This window comes from Nesoenas mayeri (assembly GCF_963082525.1).
Source record: "Nesoenas mayeri genome assembly, chromosome: 3".
Lineage (NCBI taxonomy): Eukaryota > Metazoa > Chordata > Aves > Columbiformes > Columbidae > Nesoenas > Nesoenas mayeri.
Genome location: NC_137544.1, coordinates 95466358 through 95484297, shown reverse-complemented (window position 1 = coordinate 95484297; position 17940 = coordinate 95466358). Strand labels below are relative to the sequence as shown.

General features: G+C 39.6%; 1 protein-coding gene across 4 annotated transcripts in view; it reads left to right on the top strand.

Moving 5' to 3' along the window:
• The first annotated feature begins 2272 nt into the window (after positions 1-2272).
• Positions 2273-17940, top strand: part of UBR2 (ubiquitin protein ligase E3 component n-recognin 2) — a 58257-nt gene continuing 42589 nt past the window's right edge. For 2 of the 4 annotated variants that reach the window (XM_080341343.1, XM_080341342.1), the window contains exons 1-6: positions 2273-2585; positions 6881-7140; positions 10093-10171; positions 11691-11804; positions 14579-14706; positions 15695-15833. In XM_080341343.1, coding sequence (XP_080197469.1) covers positions 2508-2585; positions 6881-7140; positions 10093-10171; positions 11691-11804; positions 14579-14706; positions 15695-15833 — 798 coding nt within the window. In that variant the 5' untranslated portion in view covers positions 2273-2507. The remainder of the gene's footprint in view (positions 2586-6880; positions 7141-10092; positions 10172-11690; positions 11805-14578; positions 14707-15694; positions 15834-17940) is intronic. The other 2 variants (XM_080341341.1, XM_080341340.1) reach the window with 1 other exon arrangement.

Sequence of the window (17940 nt, the reverse complement as noted above, 5' to 3'; positions counted from 1 at the left end):
CATATGGAAATAATGGCTTTGCAGTCTAATTTTTGTTTGGGTCACCCATCTTTCTAGGTAAAATAAGATGGTTTTCATATTATTAAACACCAGGATTTTTCTAACATTTTCTACACGAAGCCCAGAAGGAGAGACAGTTAAATCATACAGCTTTCTTTCACCCTCTGCCTTCTTCCAAAGAAGCGTTATGTTCTGTATTCCTCAGGCATCAACAGTGCATGAATGAGAAGCAGCGTGGGTTTTACAGATCTTCTAAGGAATATATAATTATTTTCTATTCAAAAGATGTACCCTGCATATAGTAAGGGTACAATCAGGCAAAGAAAAATTAATCTTATTCTTAGAATATTAGGAGGTGAAACTAATGTTCTGAAGGTCATCCTTTCATGATTCCCTCGTAGTACTGGCTAAACCCATCTTTTTCAGTTATTGCAATCCATCTTTCCAGACGTGTATGTTCCGTTACTATCAAAATTCCCCAGAACTCCCAAATACAGTATGTAAGCAAACATGATGATTTATAAACCCTTGAGGTTTCAGAAACCAATGCTTATATAGTATGACTAATATGCGAGTGTGCACTGCTGCCCCCTGATGCAGAGAATGTTCAATCTCTTCGAGAGTAGCCAGGCAGTGGCACGCAGCCCACCTTCTTTCTTATATATGGCCAGAGATGTACTTACTACTGCTTGCACAGATATATCTCTCCCTAGGGTAACTCAACACTTAAATTATTAGTTGAGGGGAGAATGAGGAGAAGGAAGAAGAAAGAAATGAGACAAAAAAAAGGGAGAAACCAACTGTGCATACCCATTGTGAGAATGTTTAAAAATGGTTAAGGAATATAAGCTATGAACTGGAATTCACTTTCAAAGCACAGTTTTGTTGTAAGTTAGTACTGTTTGGCAAAGGTAACACTTATGGCCACCTTCAGCTAGTACTTCAGGTAATTATAACTCAGTTTGTCTTTTCTGCCTCCTACCTGTTTTTTCACCTCCTGTGCACTGTCTAAATTTGGGAGTGTAAACTGTCCAGAGCAGAGACTTCCTCAGCAGGATTTGCTGGTACAGGTTCCCACAGGGTGGGGCCTTATCTCCAAGAAGGCTGACAGAAGTGGAAATAGTATTTAGTTTGCACGTGATGCTTAGGCCCACATAGAAGTTTGCAGCCAGCAGTGGCAGGTGTGGCATCTCAGGTGAAGTTCTCAGCATGGCTCACCCAGTCGCTCAGGTGCCATGGGGCTGTACACACAAAGTCAAAGACGCGTCTGCTGGGTTTTTGGCCCGGCTGTAATTAACATGCTGGCAAACCCATGGTTACAACAGTGGCACAACAGGTTTTCAGAAAGACCTCATAAACAGCAAAGAGCCTGTATTAATTAACTACAGTGAAACAGAGTTACGGGACAGGATTATGGGCCCCTCAGTTCCGGAAGGACAGGGAACTGCTGGAGAGAGTCCAGCGCAGGGCAACAAAGATGCTGAAGGGAGTGGAGCATCTCCCTTATGAGGAAAGGCTGAGGGAGCTGGGGCTCTTTAGCCTGGAGGAGACTGAGGGGTGACCTCATTAATGGTTATCAATATGTAAAGGTGAGTGCCACAAGGATGGAGCCAGGCTCTTCTCGGTGACAACCAATGATAGGAAAGGGGCAATGGGTTCAAACTGGAACACAGGAGGTTCCACTTATATGAGAAGAAACTTCTTCACAGTGAGGGTGACAGACACTGGAACAGGCTGCCCAGGGGGGTTGTGGAGTCTCCTTCTCTGGAAACATTCAAAACCCACCTGGACACCTTCCTGTGTAACCTCATCTGGGTGTTCCTGCTCCGGCAGGGGGACTGGACTGGGTGATCTTTCGAGGTCCCTTCCAACCCCTGACATTCTGTGATTCTGTGATACTTGAGAGTTGCACAGCTGGAGCCCCGCCTGAGCAAGGCCGAGCCAGGATGCTGCAGCCTGGGCCGTGTGGGGCCCATGCGGGACCCCGGGGAGGCCGAGGGCTGACCCGCAGGATTTATGGTTCCTGCGATTGACTAACATTTCTCTTAAAGCCGTAGTTGCCACATTCACGTTATTTACTGATTTTTTTTTCCTTTTCACTCACTCACGAGGGAGGGGTGCCCCCGCTCCGCCCAGCGCGTCGCGTTGCAGGAGGCGAGAAGGGCAAACGACGGCGTGCAGCCGGCGGAGGCGCGGGGTGCCGAGCGGTGCCGAGCGGTGCCGAGCGGTGCCGAGCCGCCCCGCCCGGCGCCGGGCTGGGCCACGGCCGGGTCCCGCCGCGCGGCCGCGGGCGCCGTCTCCTTGGCGACGCGGCGGTGCGCGTGCGGGCGGCAGGCGCCGCAGAGAGACTACAAGTCCCAGCGCCCCCGCGGGCCGCGCCGCCCGCGCGGGGCGGGGCGGGGCGGGGCGGAAGTGGGTTCCTCGGGCAGAGCGGCCGGCCGGGCCCGGTTCCGGGTGTCCCTGCCTTGGCGGCGGCGGCAGCGGCGGCGCGGGGCGGGGGAGAGAAGATGGCGGCGGACTTGGAGGCGGAGGTGCAGGCCATTGACAAGAGCCTGCTGGAGTGCTCCGCCGAGGAGATCGCAGCGGTGAGGCGGCGGGCCCGGGCCAGAGGGCGGGGAGGGAGCGGGACTCGCGAGGCCGGCGGCCGGCACCGGCCTTGCCCGGCGGGCGGCGGGGCCTGAGGGCCGGTGGCCGTTCCTGGGGCCGGGGCGAGGCTGTGCTGGCGGCGGGCGGCGAGCCGGCTTTCCGGGGGAGGTGTCGCTGCCTGAGCTGGTTCTCAGGACACCCGGGGCTGGCAGCGGCCTCTCGCTCTGGCCTGGCCCGGCTGGTGTCGCGGCGTCGCTGTTGCCGTGGCCGAGCCGAGGCGCAGCGGGCAGCTGGCTTTTCCTGTTGTGCTGCCCGGCGTCGAGGCTCCCCGGGCAGCCGCCTCGCTGGCCGCGATTCCCCGCCGCTCCTGGGGCTCGGGGCCACTGCTCGGCGTCTGCTCCTTCCTTTCCTGCTTCCTCGCCTTCTCCAGACAGCTGGGAAGTTCGGTTCTCCTGCCTGGTTTGCTGTCTCTTCACGTCTCTCCACCGGCAATCATGCCTCCATGTGCAAAGCTCCCCTGACCCCTGTTGATTTAGGTGGATGTCGGACCCCAAATACGCTTTGTAGTGTTGAAGTTTCATTAAAGTATTCCTTTCACCCCAGTATTTAAGACGTAGTTCTGACAAAAGCTTGCCCTAGTTAAGCTTAGGACTATTAGAACGGGGCGCTTGTGGAAGCAATAGTAGTAAAATCAGTGTAATATTTGAAATATTCTAATTTTGTTTATGAATTTTCCCTGCTTTTGTGAAAAGTAGTTGAAAGGGAAGGTAAGTGGCATCTTGAGGATAAAGTTTTTAGAGAAACTTTTGTTTTTGGCGTAGGTGCCAGAATTCATAGACACTTGTGTGTTTGAGGAACTGGAGATATATATGTAATAACTGGGACTTCTTATGTGCATATCTGTGGGATAAGACCTTGGAGAGCTGTCTGTGTATATTTCAATGAGAATTACTTTGGCTGCTTTCCAAAAGAAAATAAAAGACAATGTTGTCATTCAGATTATCCTCAGATTATGCGGGTATACCTACACTGCAGGCCGAGCTATGATTAGATGGGCAAATGTGCATAGTTAGTTATATTCTAGCTAGTTTAGCTCCAGGATTAGTTTTCCTTTCTCTCAACAGCAAAGCAAATAATTCCATCAAACATTTAATAAAGTAGACCAGGCTGAGCACAAACTACCTTGTCTGTGTGAGTAGCAGATTTTTTTTGGGGTCACACCGTAGACAAACTCAAGGCAGATGTGCACCAAGTGGAACACATTTAGAAATTCACTAGGGATATAAGTGCCAGCCTAGATTTAGTCAATTCTCTCTTATTTTTATTCTCTGTCGTCACCAGCACCAGCTCCAATTCTGTGGTCTATCACTGTCAAATCTACAATGTGCTGGCAACTAAATGCTGCTGGCACTGCCTGATTGTATATGTAAACAACGTGCTTGGCTTTTAGCATTGTTTTTTCTGCCTCCTTTGCTGATAGCCCAGTATTAACAAAACAAATGCCCGCCCAAAGCGATAGTTGTAGCACTTTAAGCTTCAGTTTCTCATTGCAACAACTTAATGATAAACTTCCAAAGAACAACGATCAAAAGAATAAACTATCTGTAAAAGAAAATGGGCCTACATTGCAAGTATTTATTTATATAGCTAAGAAAAACATAAAGTTTACCTTTCAGCTTTTGAAACAGCAAACTGAGTTGTTTTATTGCTTATTTGTATTATATGTTTTCTTCTCCTGATATCTCTTGCTTAGATGTGGATTTAATAGAAAACCCGATGGACCATTAGGTATTTACTTTCATAAAAATGTTATTTGATCAGTGCTTTTTGGGTGGTGTTTGGTGTGGTGGTTTGTTTTGTTTTAGGGCAGTCAAAAATTGCTGTAGGAGAGTAGGTTTGAGGCGGGGAGGAAGTGAAGAGGAATACAAATAATTTTTTTAATGAAAAGCTCTCTTGAGAGAGTAGAACATTATGTTCTCTTACATGTGACTTTAGGTTAGAAGACATACAAATGCTAATTGAAAACTTGCCTAAATAAGAAATGCCTTAATTAAACAACAAATACCAAAGTTTTGAGTAGCTTTGCTGGAGTTCAGTGCCTCCCAGGTAGCGATTTAGTAAGGCAGTGCAACATATGTATGCATATGTATATATTTCTAATAGCAGTTTTACATGTGCAACAGTACTTTGAGTTGCCTTCCTTGTAGCTCTTAGAGTAACATCAGTTTCCTTGTCCTGAAAGCCCACATTTCCTTCTGATATTCCTTCAGTTGGGATCTGATTTTCAAAACTGTATGCACATTTGTGTGGATAGAACTGGCTCCACAACGACGTTTAAGTGTGATGACACTCAACTGCCACACCCAGCTTTCAGGCAACTAGTCTCAGGATTTTTGGGATGAGAAAGCAGTTTACTCGAGGAACAAGAATTTTCTCTGGCTAGGTATTTGTCTGAGCTTGTAGTGCAGGTAATATGCATGGTGTGTTTTCTAGCTAGAAATTAGTAATGAATTAAAAGGTCAAAATTAAAGGTATTTTGCTGAGAAAAATGCAGACGTAATAACTAATACATAACCTAGAAAATAATCTAAAAATTATGTTATTAAATAGAAAATATGGAAGAGACTAAGTCAGCTTCAATGTGATTTGGTCAGTTCTTGGCGTTAATAGATATTGGGCACAAATGATGAAAGGAGAGAAAAAGATTAATGAGGTAGGAAAGAAAACAAACCAAATTATTAGTTATGCAAACTTTACCTTCCTCCCTCCCCCGCCCCGTTTTTGTGCAGTATCCTCTGAATCCTGGTGGGAATGGTGAGATTATCTGTGAAAGTATAGATTGTTGGGTACAGCTTTTTGGCAACCTTTTCCCATGAGCTTCCTTGAAAAAATTTTGGCTTTGACCATTAAAGCTAGATCAATCAATACAGAAAGATTTAGTAGATTGATTATGAATTTAGGAAGTCAAATTTAGGGAAAGAGATGTGAGGAAAGCATGTTATTCTACTAAGAGCTGTACTGACAAATAAGTGTTTTTTATATTAAGTTCTACTTTAGAAAACATAGTCTGGTAAATGAAAATACTACAATGTATTTTTAAAAAAGTAAAAAGTGCAGCCATTCTTAGCTGGCACAAATGCTTTGCTGACTCTCTGTGTCTGTATCCTGAAGAACTTACTACAACTGTGTTGTCTTAAACCTAAGTTCTGTAGAATGAGTCATAAATAATTCAGAGTAAATCAAGCTGTAACATTTGATTACCAAACCCATTTATTTTGGTATAATTAATTCTTTATTTTCATGTACAGTTTTATGTTGATTGTGAATTCTTTTTCTGAAGTTGCCAGGGGGTATCTGGTTGTCATATTTACAATCAGAAATGGCATACTAAGGCTGTTTATGTAACACAGGGTTTAATCAGTGCACACTTCCTCTCATTTGTTTATTATAAAAACCTTGCATCATTAATTTATAATTTAAACCTTTATACAATTGTAATCGACAAGGCAGAAGTAAAGCATATGTTGTCCTACAGGATTTTTTTCTTACTCTGTGTGTGTATACAAGGGAAAAAACCGTAGAAAAAGCTGTGAGTTTTTCAGTGGCTTATAGCAGGTACAGGAGCTTGATGGTTTTTAAAAACTGTCGACTTTGTGGGGTTTTTTTGCAGTTGATTGACTAAGAGAAATTCGGGATCTAATGTCACACTTGAAATAATAATTCAGATAAGTTACTTTGGTGGTAGGAGAAACCAAACTCCCTTCATTTTCATAGGTAATTTGTTGAAATTAAAGGAGAGAGGGCCTGTTACCTAACGCTATGTTTGCTGTTCTCCTTGTGCTCTTTGTCTTTGCCTGTTCCTTGCCAGCTCCAGGCTGCCGCTGCTTCTCTGTGTCCCCAGCTGGCAGCAGCAGTCTGCATTCCAAAGAAGGGCAACCAGCATAGTTTGGGCCTTGTCCTAAAAGGCATTGCTAACGTTGGGATGTTTTAGTGGTTGTGCATCCTGGAGGAAAATTTTGAAGAATTTGGTCATGGAAGTCTTGTGTTTTTAAAAAATCATTTTGTATGTCAAAAGGAAAAAATGTAGAAGCAGGGAAACAAATTATTCCTTTCTTAATGTCTGTCTTCTGTGATTGTCTAGATTTAACACTTTGAAGGAAGCATGGCTTTCTAGTTTTGCAACACTACTTTAGATTTTTGATTTAGAAATAAAATTGTGATCTTGATGGCTAGAATTATGTTTGGTATTTTTATTAATGAACTATTTGTGTTCTCATTCTTTTTAATTTAAAAGAAATGGCTGCAAGCAAATGACCTTCAGAAGGAAGTATACCAGCATCTGGCCTATTATGTACCAAAAATTTACTGCAGGGGTCCTAACCCTGCCCCACAAAGAGAGGACATGCTGTCACAACACGTTTTGCTGGGGCCAATGGAATGGTACCTTTGTGGTGAAGATCCTGCATTTGGTTTTCCAAAGCTTGAGCAAGCGAACAAGCCTTCCCATCTCTGTGGCCGCGTTTTTAAAGTGGGAGAGCCTACGTATTCTTGCAGGTAGTTCAACTTACCATTGTGAAGTATTTATAATTTGTGAAGTCATGGAACGTCTTTTGACAAGAATTTGTTGTCCTAATGGGAAGTTAATACCATGAATGCATTTTTAAAGTAACCTTGCAGTGTTTCATGACAGGTGGGACCAGGGGAAAATTAACACCCTACAGGTTTGTAAGTGGAAAAATACTAATTAGAATAGCGTGTTTTCTGTACAAAAGAAATGCAAGACTAGGAAAATGGCTGGCGTGAATTGTCAGTGTCATATAAGGGGATTAATCAGAAGTGGGCAGTTATATGTGTATGTAATTCAGGTGTTTAATATCAGCTGTTAGTGTTGATCCTGTGTTTTAGACCTCTTTGTGTGACCTGTTACACCAGTATGTCACACACAGACACAAAATTATGTGAAGACAGATGTACCAGTTTTATTGTTCCTTTCTTACCTCTATCTCTAGATCTCTCTAAAAATACCGTTTTACTTGAAAGAAGACAGGAAGATACTAACCTGTGACAAATATTTTAAAAATCTTCAGTTTTAAGCCAGTGTATTACTAGCTGTATATCCATTATCTTTTATTTCCTGAACTGTCTGTAGCTTAAGCTTAGTTTGTACCTTCTCTGTCGCAGATGCCTCTTGTTTTGTATGGTTTCTACCATGCTCTTGGACACTTTAACACTTGGTGTGGTGATGTGGGAGGGAATGTCTGTCTTACTTTGAAGGACTTATTTTTTTCTGGGTTTCCATTCACTTTATTTACAAGGAGAGAATGATCATAGAATTTTACTCTTTAGTGCTCTCCTCTTGTAGAAACATCATACCTTACTGGCCTTATTCGCTGAAGTTCTGATTCAGGGTGCACTTGAGATACTTAACTCAGCAAACTGCCTCTTCTGCATTTCTCTTTCAACGATCAGTTAGAGTAGGTAGTTTTGGAAATATTTTGAGACCTCTAACACTGAGATGGATGAAATTAAACTGGTGGCTACTTTAGATCCTTTCAACCACTAAGAAAACTCCATCTCTCAGATGTTCTGAGGTTCTTCCTTCACACCTGTGAAAATGCGGCGAGATCTGAGTAAAGAATTAGAGAGTAGGAGGCTGAGGACTGTGAAAAGAATTTCCACAGTTTCTTTAGTACTTTTTAATGGAATCTCGTCCTGAAGAACTAAAAAGCCAAATGTCAGAACTAGTGTTTTAATTCAAGTCAAATTGCATTGTGGTATAGAAGTAATATGTTAATGATCAAATGCTCTTTATATGGACTAATGAAAACTATAGGAGTTCTGTTAATTTCTTCTAAACACTAGCTTTTTCAAGACCAACAGCTCAATATGTGAAGTAGATCTTGAGAATACTGTCAGGTATGATGGAAACAGAGTAATGCAATCCATTGGTGTAGGATTTAAAGACTCAGGGAACGTACTATTCATACTCAGGGTCTTTGTTTCAGTAGAAAAATGATTTAAATACAGCAATATAATAATAGTTTTCAGGTTAGAGGAATGTCTTGGAAGGACATCTGACTTTCTGCTCAAGTCAGGGTCAACAGTGAATACAGAATATTTTTGCTGTTGCTATTATCAAGATGGAGTCTCATCTTCTTTGGGTTAAATACTGAACATAGATGTAAAACTGTTAATGTTTCCTGTTGTGTGTTAATAAATTTCTTTGCTGATAATGAAGAATAATGAGAGTTTTATTTTCTGTATCCCACAATAGTTAAAATTAATGTTTTCTGAGTCCATGAAGGGCTCTGAAGAATCAATACCTGGTATTATAGAACTAATCTACCCAATAATGTAGGCATCTTGTGGTTTTGAATTTTTTTTTTTTTAATTTAAAAAATGCCATGAATGGAAATTATTCTAAAACAGAAGAGCTTTGTATAATTTTACTTTGACAATTTCACCTTTAGTAGTTCCTCTGGAGAAAACAAATGTGAAAATGGTACTTTATGCATACATAGTAAGTTACAGTTGCCTGATTATCTTTCATGATTACCTGGTTTAATTTATTTGGTTAAATGAAATTAAGAGAATTTTCAATAATAACATTTCGTAGGGTCTCTGATGTTTTCTTTTGAACTAAGTAAGGTGTTTCTTTTCTTGTTTTAATAATAACAATCATAAGAGATTCATTTTTTTGGTAGTTATTTTTACATTGCAAAACCTGGCTCTCTTAATCTTGAAGTGCCTTGAAGTCAGTTGCATTATATAGGTTAATCTATTTTTAGTATTTCTCAGGGAGACAGTTAAATGTAATGCGTAATTGTGTCATTCGTTTAGCTCTTTTTGCTAGAAATATTACTTCTGTGTAATACAGCAGTGCTTGTAGGCAGGACCTTATTATGGCCTCTGATCTCCTAGTTGAGGAAATTGCATTCTCGGACCTCTTCAGTGAGCTTGTAGGGCTAAACTCGGAAGCAGGGATTTGGTCTGTTATATTGTGTGTATCTTTCTTTCCAGTGTTCAGTGAAAAAATGTCTTTTCTGATTGCTGGAGATTGTTGCTACTTATACTCTGTACTTGAGTCCTTGTACTTGAGATCTTGCTTGGGTTTTTACTGTTTACCTGTCTGCACTGTGTTCTGTAATTCATCTGTTTACTTGCTTATATACTTGTCTCACCTCTGGAAGGCAATGGTTATTTTGACCAAATATACATACTACCCACACAATATTTTAATGCTTCTTCTGTTATGAGAACAATTGTGTTTGTTTTTTGTTGTTGTTTTTGTTTGTTTGTCTTTTTTTCTCCTTCATTTGTTTCTTCCTTCTTGGAAGCCATCTCTTTCCTCTCTTCTGACTAATATATGCATTAGTCAGAAAGTTCATATTGGTGATATTTGAAAATTACCTGTTGTAAAGTGTGCAATTAAAGGCAAAACCGTTTGTGTAATTTTTTTTCCACTTTCTTTTTTTTGATTTTGCTTATTTTTCTTGCTGCTTTCAGAGACTGTGCGGTTGACCCAACTTGTGTGTTGTGCATGGAGTGCTTTCTTGGAAGTATTCATAGAGAGCACCGATACAGGGTTAGTATTACTGCGGGAATATGGGAAGTAGTCATTAATAATTTTGTGTGTGTACGAAACTCCTTATTTGAGGTGTAAGAATGTATACATAATTTCAAAATGTTGAACACAAAGTTTGGGATTATGTCTGCAATAATCGTAGAGAACTTGAGTGTTTTGATCTGAGTGTAAATTCTGAAAGTTTAAGCTTTAAAATATCAAGGAGTTACATTTTATGCACAACAGTTAGGCTTACAAATGTGAGAATGTTACTTTTTAACATGCCCTTTGGTGAACTTTACAGCGTTGGAGTTGGTTTTTTGGCTTGCTTTGACCTTGACTGTTTTTAAAAGGTGTTGAAAAACCTTTATGAAGAAGCCACTTTTATTTAAAATTTATTTCCTTTAAACATCTGAATTCTTACTGAATTCTGTACAATAGCAGTTTTCTTGTTTGTCTTTAAAGTTAAAATAGAGAACTAAAACTGCAAATGCTGTTTATTTTACTAATATACTGCTATTAGTAGTACAGGTTAGTTGAAAAAACCAGACAAAACGGAGAAGGCCTCAGTGTGTTTTTAGACTAAGAAGCCAAGTCAAAACCATGGTGCAGCCTTACTGAAAATCTGCTTTTGACAATACAGCACTGTTGTTAATATAAATCTGATCATTGTGTGGTTTCACTGAGCACTAGGATTTAGGAAAAAAAGGCAAACAAACAAAAAAACGAACTTGCCCCAAGAAACCCAACCCGATTTGTTGGTATCAGCATACATCTTGATGTAGGTTTCTAGTTTGCAAGCTTAGTGAGTTAACAAGTCTAGGTGGCATCCAGAAGTGGAAGCAAATGTTCTTTCAAATGTCTGTCTAGTTTTGTTGATACTATTGGATATACCTGTATGCTAAAAATAGGTAAAAGAAGAATTCTTTCGTGAATTATTTAATAGTTGTGGTTCAAAAAGAGTATTAACACGTTTATTAATTGGAGGTGGTCTTAACTTTAAAATCAATTATATTAAAACCATATAAATATATCATTACAGTTTTCAGATACTTTTTTCTGTGCTTACTAAGACTTACATGAACAATTGGTAAGCTTTCTCTGTAAACTCTGTTACTGTAAACAGCATATGTTTTATTCACTGTGTAATAGTGCTGTATGAAACGATTTAGCTTTGTTCAGATTAAAAATGAGAGAATCTGAAATAGTACAGATGGCATTGCAAGTCATAGATTCAGAAAATCTGTAAGTCAGGAAAAACCCACAGCCTTCATATGGGGCAGAATGATGGTGTCTGAAGTTTTGGGGTTTTGTTTTTTGATTCTTTTCTTTTTGCACAGACAGACCAGTGAAGTACATAAGATTTCAGCCATCATAGAAACAGGCAGGGTTTCACTGTGCTTTTTTTAAAAGGGAACTGGCTAAAGCTGTCAGGTGTTTTCATTGTGCTTTTGTAGTTTCGTTGTGACTACTTACTTCTTAATGTGCATGTATGTATATGTGTATTTACATGAAATGTTTTGTTTGTAAATAATTTTAGATGACAACATCAGGTGGAGGAGGTTTCTGTGATTGTGGTGATACAGAAGCTTGGAAAGAAGGTCCTTACTGTCAAAAGCATGAACTTAACACTTCAGAGACTGCAGAAGAAGAGGTAATAACAATTGAGGTGTCATGTTTTGAAACACTGTAAACTATGTATATATGTGCGTGTATATACAAGTCATTCGTGCGAGGTTATTTTTAGTCTTGTATACCATGTGTGAGAGATGGGAGGGAATTTAATAGTAATATTTGAACCACCATATGTCTTAAACGAAACTGATGTCTTGTCGAATTTAAGGAGTTATTTAGAATGACATTTTCTGCTTGAAGGCTTCATTTTGTATGTTCTTGGTTGCCTCTGCAGCTTCAGTTCCTTTTTGTTGTTTTTCTGCCATATTCTAAAATGTGAAGGGAGTCCTCCATGTGAAAAAAAAATCCATAGGTAATCACGTGCACAAGGAAGCCAAGTTGTCTGTGCAGCATATGTTCTCATTCTTACCAAAGTAAAGTGCACAGATATTTAAATTCAGAATAGCTTGTTACAGGAAAGCTGTAATGGAGATATAAGATAGAGGTCTATAAAAGCTTGTTTAGTATGGAGAAGGTAAATAGAGAACATATCTTCATCATTGTTGTAGCATAACAACTTGAACATACTAAATGCAGCTATATAAACTTTGAACAACAATAGTGTTTTGTGTGTTCAGAAGGAAGTTTAACACATTTGTGGAGGGAAAATATCAATGGCTGTTTAAAATTGCAGATACCATCTTTGGTGTGGGAAGTATTAGTGTCTTAAATTATGGAGACCAGAGGAGCAATCTGTCCTTTTCTTATATTCTTCCCTTAATGTATCTGTTAGCCACTCTCATTCTCCAAACGTTCTAAGTTGGGTTTCTGGTCTAGCCACTAGTCTGTTCTTATGTAATATAATTTCTGTGAGATTTTTTTTGAAGTGCAAATATAAGGCAAATTCTTGTAGTAATTCTGCTCATCAGGTGGTTTAAGTGAAGGAACTGTAACTGTATTTGCAGTGGCAGTGGTCCTTCTGAAATCTGTTGTCACTATCTCGACCCTAAGACTCCAGCACTGCTGCATGGACTCACCACTTGGTCTACTTGCCAGTTTACACTAGCAGGCAGCCTTAGAAAACTGTTCTGAAATCTTGGGTGGACTGCTGCTTGTGTGGCCAAAGATAGTCTCACAGTTGAGTGTGAGTGATAGAAAAATTAAGTTACTGAGCAGGCTTTGTGTTTCTTCCCTGTGAGTGATGGGGATTGAGATCTCTTGTGTTATGCAGTGTTGTGTTTGAGGCAGATCAAAGATCATCTCTTGAGCATTATCAGAGCTCATTTTCTGCCTTCCCAGATATGTTTTTGTTGAAAGCACTGAGAATGGAGGCAGTGCTGCTGCTTAAGGTTTGGCTTTGCATTTGGTGACTGATAGTTCTTCATAGCCTAGGTAAGTTTTAAATGAAGCAAAAAAAAAAGAAATGGCAATGATTAAAATTCCTGTAAAGCTTCCAGATATTCCCAATTAATCTTGGGGTGGGTGGATGAATAAACTTTACAAGTACAGGTGAATGGCTGACTGTCAAGGGCCTCCTGTAGATAATGCAGATTTAAGTTCTGAAAAGGTTATTGTGGCTGTTTTTATACAGCACAGGCTATAGTGAAACACAGAATTTGGTATTAGATAATCCTAAACCAGGAGTTGGGCTACCATTAAGTATTTTAATTGGCTAACAATTACACATACTTCAAAATAGCAAATGATGAACTGAGTCAGTGATTCAATGTATAGAACATGTCCAGGTGACCTGCAGGGCAGGTAGTGTTCCCTTTCCAGCTTTGTAGAAGAAGGACTAGTTGCTCTGAACATGAAAAATTTGAAAGAATAGAAGAAGAGTTCTTTCAGAAAAGAGGTTTCTATTCACATTCAAATCCCTTGAAATGGATTGGAAGAAAATGGTGATGGCACCTTTACTGTGTGATTTGGAGCTGGCCTTGGTTCTCATTTGCTTTTCAGAATAGTAGCCCCTTTGATTTGCAGACTGAGGCAGCACTCCTCTTCCTCCCCCTCCTCGTTTCGGTTCTCCCACCTGCAGCAGCAGCCATTCTGTTCTGGCAGAGGAGGATGAGTTTATAGCAGCTGCTGCAGATGTCAAAGGGAAAGCACCCTAGAGGCTGCTGAACAGGCACAGGTTGCTGCATGGTCCACACGCAGGAGGGACTGTCTGTGAACAAGACTGAGAGAACGACAGATCATTGTGAAATACCTGGTTACATTTAGCATTTAATTATTTATATACCACAGCATATAAGAGGTGTGCCATAAATGACTGTCCCAGTGTGCTGGATATTGTATAAGCTTGGATAGAGAAAGACTTCTGCCTCTAAATGCATGCTAGATATAAAACAAGGCAATAGATCCATAGCTGTTTGTATTCTGCAGTTTACTAATATTGGCAAGTGGAACAGAAGATACAGTGGTTTCAAATTATGTTTTTGAACATGTCACAGAAAAAGCAGGTTTTAATAACAGCTGAGGTTAAAAGTTCTTCAGAAGAACTATCTTTGTGTGCAGAAGTGGGAACAATGAAAGTGAAAATGGAGAAGTGTGTGAGAATTTAGGTGGGTGATCAGAGGCAAGTTAACGTTTAGGCATTGAACTTTAGATTACTGCCTTAGTGGTTGTCAGTGAAGAACTGGAAAAATAAACCAGGATGATTATTGACTCTATTCCTTTCAAATGTAAAGTCATTTAAAGAAAAGACGTCATTAAAGGTATTACGTGATCTTTGACAAAGAGAAGTGCAAATTTGACAATTTCTGTTTTGAATATAATTTGATACCTCAATTGTTATTTGTATTTATTTTCCAGGATCCTCTTGTGCATTTGCCAGAAGATATGGTAGCAAGAGCTTATAATATTTTTGCCATCACACTTAAATATGCAGTAGATATATTAACATGGGAAAAGGAAAATGAATTGCCTGGCCTAGAAATGATGTAAGTATAGTATTTGTCTTCTGCTTTTTAAAGCTTGCAGACATTTACAACAGAAAATGCTAATTCTGATTTTAAGTACATTTTCTGCCTTTCCTAAAATTGTCAAGAATATTTTTATAGACAATGGGTTAAAATAATTTAAATAGATTTCCTTTTCTCATATATATTTTTTTTTTACTTTTGTGATTATACAGCTCAATTCTTTCCATAGTGGTGATGAAACAATATCTTTGTGATGCCTTCATTTTGTTAATATTGAAAAGGAAGTATCAGTAAAATACAGTACCCTAAAACAAGTGGCGGATTAGTTTCTAACAGTCAAAGTTACTAAAATTCTGATGGCAAAAGTATTTTGTACTTTTGGTGATCCACTTATTACAAATTTTGAAGCATTACAGAGTATTTGAGTGTATTGTAGCATCATAGTTATCATGGATTAATTTTTGACACCTTGTTAGTAACTTTTTTACTTTGTATTGTGTGAGTAACAATGCTGTGTAAATAAATTATGGAAATCAAACAATTGCATTGGATCTCTGTAAGCTTACTGCCAAGTTGTTGTTGTCTAATAGACCTTTTATGTAGTTTTAGGGAAACAAGTGTGGCAAAGTTAGGCCAAAATTGATAAAATCTCTAAGAAACTGGGGGGAAATATATTGAACACAGCTACACTGGAAGGAAATGTGTTTTCCTTAGTCGGAAACTGTCAATTCATAATCAACAAATGTTCAAAAATAATGTGCGGGCTGAAGTATTGTCTGAAGATTTTGCTCATTTTGGACTTAATTCTGCACGAAAGGTGCGCGTTCTTATGGAAGTTAGGGATAGTTGGTCCTTTTCAAATAAATTGTTGAGATATGTTCCAGTATAGCAAAGAAGCCCAGGCTTGGGTTGTCTGCTCAGTGGAAAATTTTGTTAAACTAGAAGTTGATTTTTTTAAAAATCACATTACTTAGAATTATATATAAATTCAATCCTTGCTTTGAAGGGAGAAGAGTGACACTTACTACTGCATGCTGTTTAATGATGAAGTCCATACCTATGAACAAGTTATTTATACTCTTCAGAAGGCTGTCAACTGCACGCAGAAGGAAGCAATTGGTTTTGCAACAACAGTAGATAGAGATGTAAGTAAATTAATTGTTACAACTTCTACCTATACTTACTCTAACGTTTATTTTGTATAACTATGCTTTAATTTGTTTTCACAAAGAGTGTGGTTAATGTGGTTGAGCCCTATGTGTCAGGCGACCCTATATTGTGTATATGTTTCAGTGTAACTGTATTCCATAAGTCTTGTGCGTGTAGATGGCAGGATGTCTCTCACTCTCCTGCCAAGGTCAGGCAGCAGCTTTAGCTCATCCCTTACTGTACCCCTGTGAGCTGACATTGAAAGAGCCTCGATATGTACTCCAAGCATGGGAAATGCTTCTCAGTGTAACACCAGTCAACTCTAAGGGCTAAAATCCCTACTTGGCTGCTTTTGTTCCAGTGCTTGTGGAACTATTTGTGGGGTTTTTTTAAATTTAATTTTCTTTTTCATAGTTGTCAGATGATAACAACAGTAAGTGGAAAAGCATTTCATACAGGATTTAGAGAGAGCAATGACTTCAGGATCACTACATGCTGAACATAATTTTAAATAATATATTGGTGTCAGAAGTGCTCTGTCAGCTGTGTTTGTATTCTGGCTTGTGTGAATTTTTTAAGAAAGGGATACTTTCTGGGGACAACTGCATCTTGTTATTTGTGCCATGAGCCTGTAAGCGGTTGCTGTGATAATGCGTGTCCTTTTTATGTTTTGTTTGCTTGTGCCTTTTTTTGGGGAGGCAGCATGGGGGGGAAGTTTGTTCCAAATTCATAGTGAAAGTGTCATTTGGGGATGTGAATGTACCTCAAGAAGGTCAGTGGGAAGGGAAATGCAACCACTTTATATTACTCAACACTGAACTATCACAGTATCACAGTATCACAGTATGTTTGGGATTGGAAGGGACCTCAAAAGATCATCTAGTCCAATCCCCCTGCTGGAGCAGGAACGCCTAGGTGAGATCGGACAGGAACATGTCCAGGCGGGTTTTTAATGTCTCCAGAGAAGGAGACTCCACAATCCCCCTGGGCAGCCTGTTCCAGTGTCTGTCACCCTTACTGAGAAGTTTTTTCTCAAATTTAAGTGGAACCTCTTGTGTTCCAGCTTGATCCCATTACCCCTTGTCCTATCATTGTTTGCCACCGAGAAGAGCCTGGCTCCATCCTCGTGGCACTCACTCTTTATATATTTATAAACATTAATAAGGTCACCCCTTAGTCTCCTCTTCTCCAAACTAAAGAGCCCCAGATCCCGCAGCCTTTTCTCATAAGGGAGATGTTCCACTCCCTTAATCATCTTTGTTGCCCTACACTGGACTGTCTCCAGCAGTTCCCTGTCCTTCTTGAACTGAGGGGCCCAGAACTGGACACAATATTCCAGATGTGGTCTCACCAGGGCAGAGTAGAGGGGCAGGAGAACCTCTCTCGACCTACTAACCACCCCACTTCTAATACACCTCAGGATGCCATTGGCCTTCCTGGCCACAAGGGCACAGTGCTGGCTCAACTAGATTTTGGTTTTTTTGTATTATCACTACTTTTTTTTGTGGTATCAGTAACTAAAAGATTCCTATCTGATCTCTGAATATGTGCTGACTTGAGCACATGCTGTTGATTGTCGGATGCACTTGGGAGAGGTTTCCTGACTGCTGATCCCTGTCCTACTTCTAAATACACACATGAACGCATAGATACATGTGCACACATGTATGTATGTAAAAGAAATAAGACTATGCCTGAAATGATTTGGCATGAAGCCAGATTTAAAATTCCAGTAAGCTGTTCTGTCTTTAATACAACATAAGTTAAATGAACTGTCTATTTTAATGGATGTATTGACAATATAGAAGGACTCATACAATATGGAAGCCTTCTAGTTTTGAAATAAACAAAGTGCTTTAGTTGTATGTTTAAAAGACTAATTAGCTGTATTATCTACTTTTAAAAAAGGCATTGAAATGTCTGAAATATTTTCAAATTTTATCAAAACTAATAATTGATGCATTAGTACTAAAGGTAACTTTTCAGTATTTATTACACAAAAGAAATTTAGTATAGCAGAGTGGATTTTGGGAATTTAAGTATGTAACTATGTATGGTACTTTAAAAAATGAAAATAGCATGAAAGCAAGAGTGATTAACATG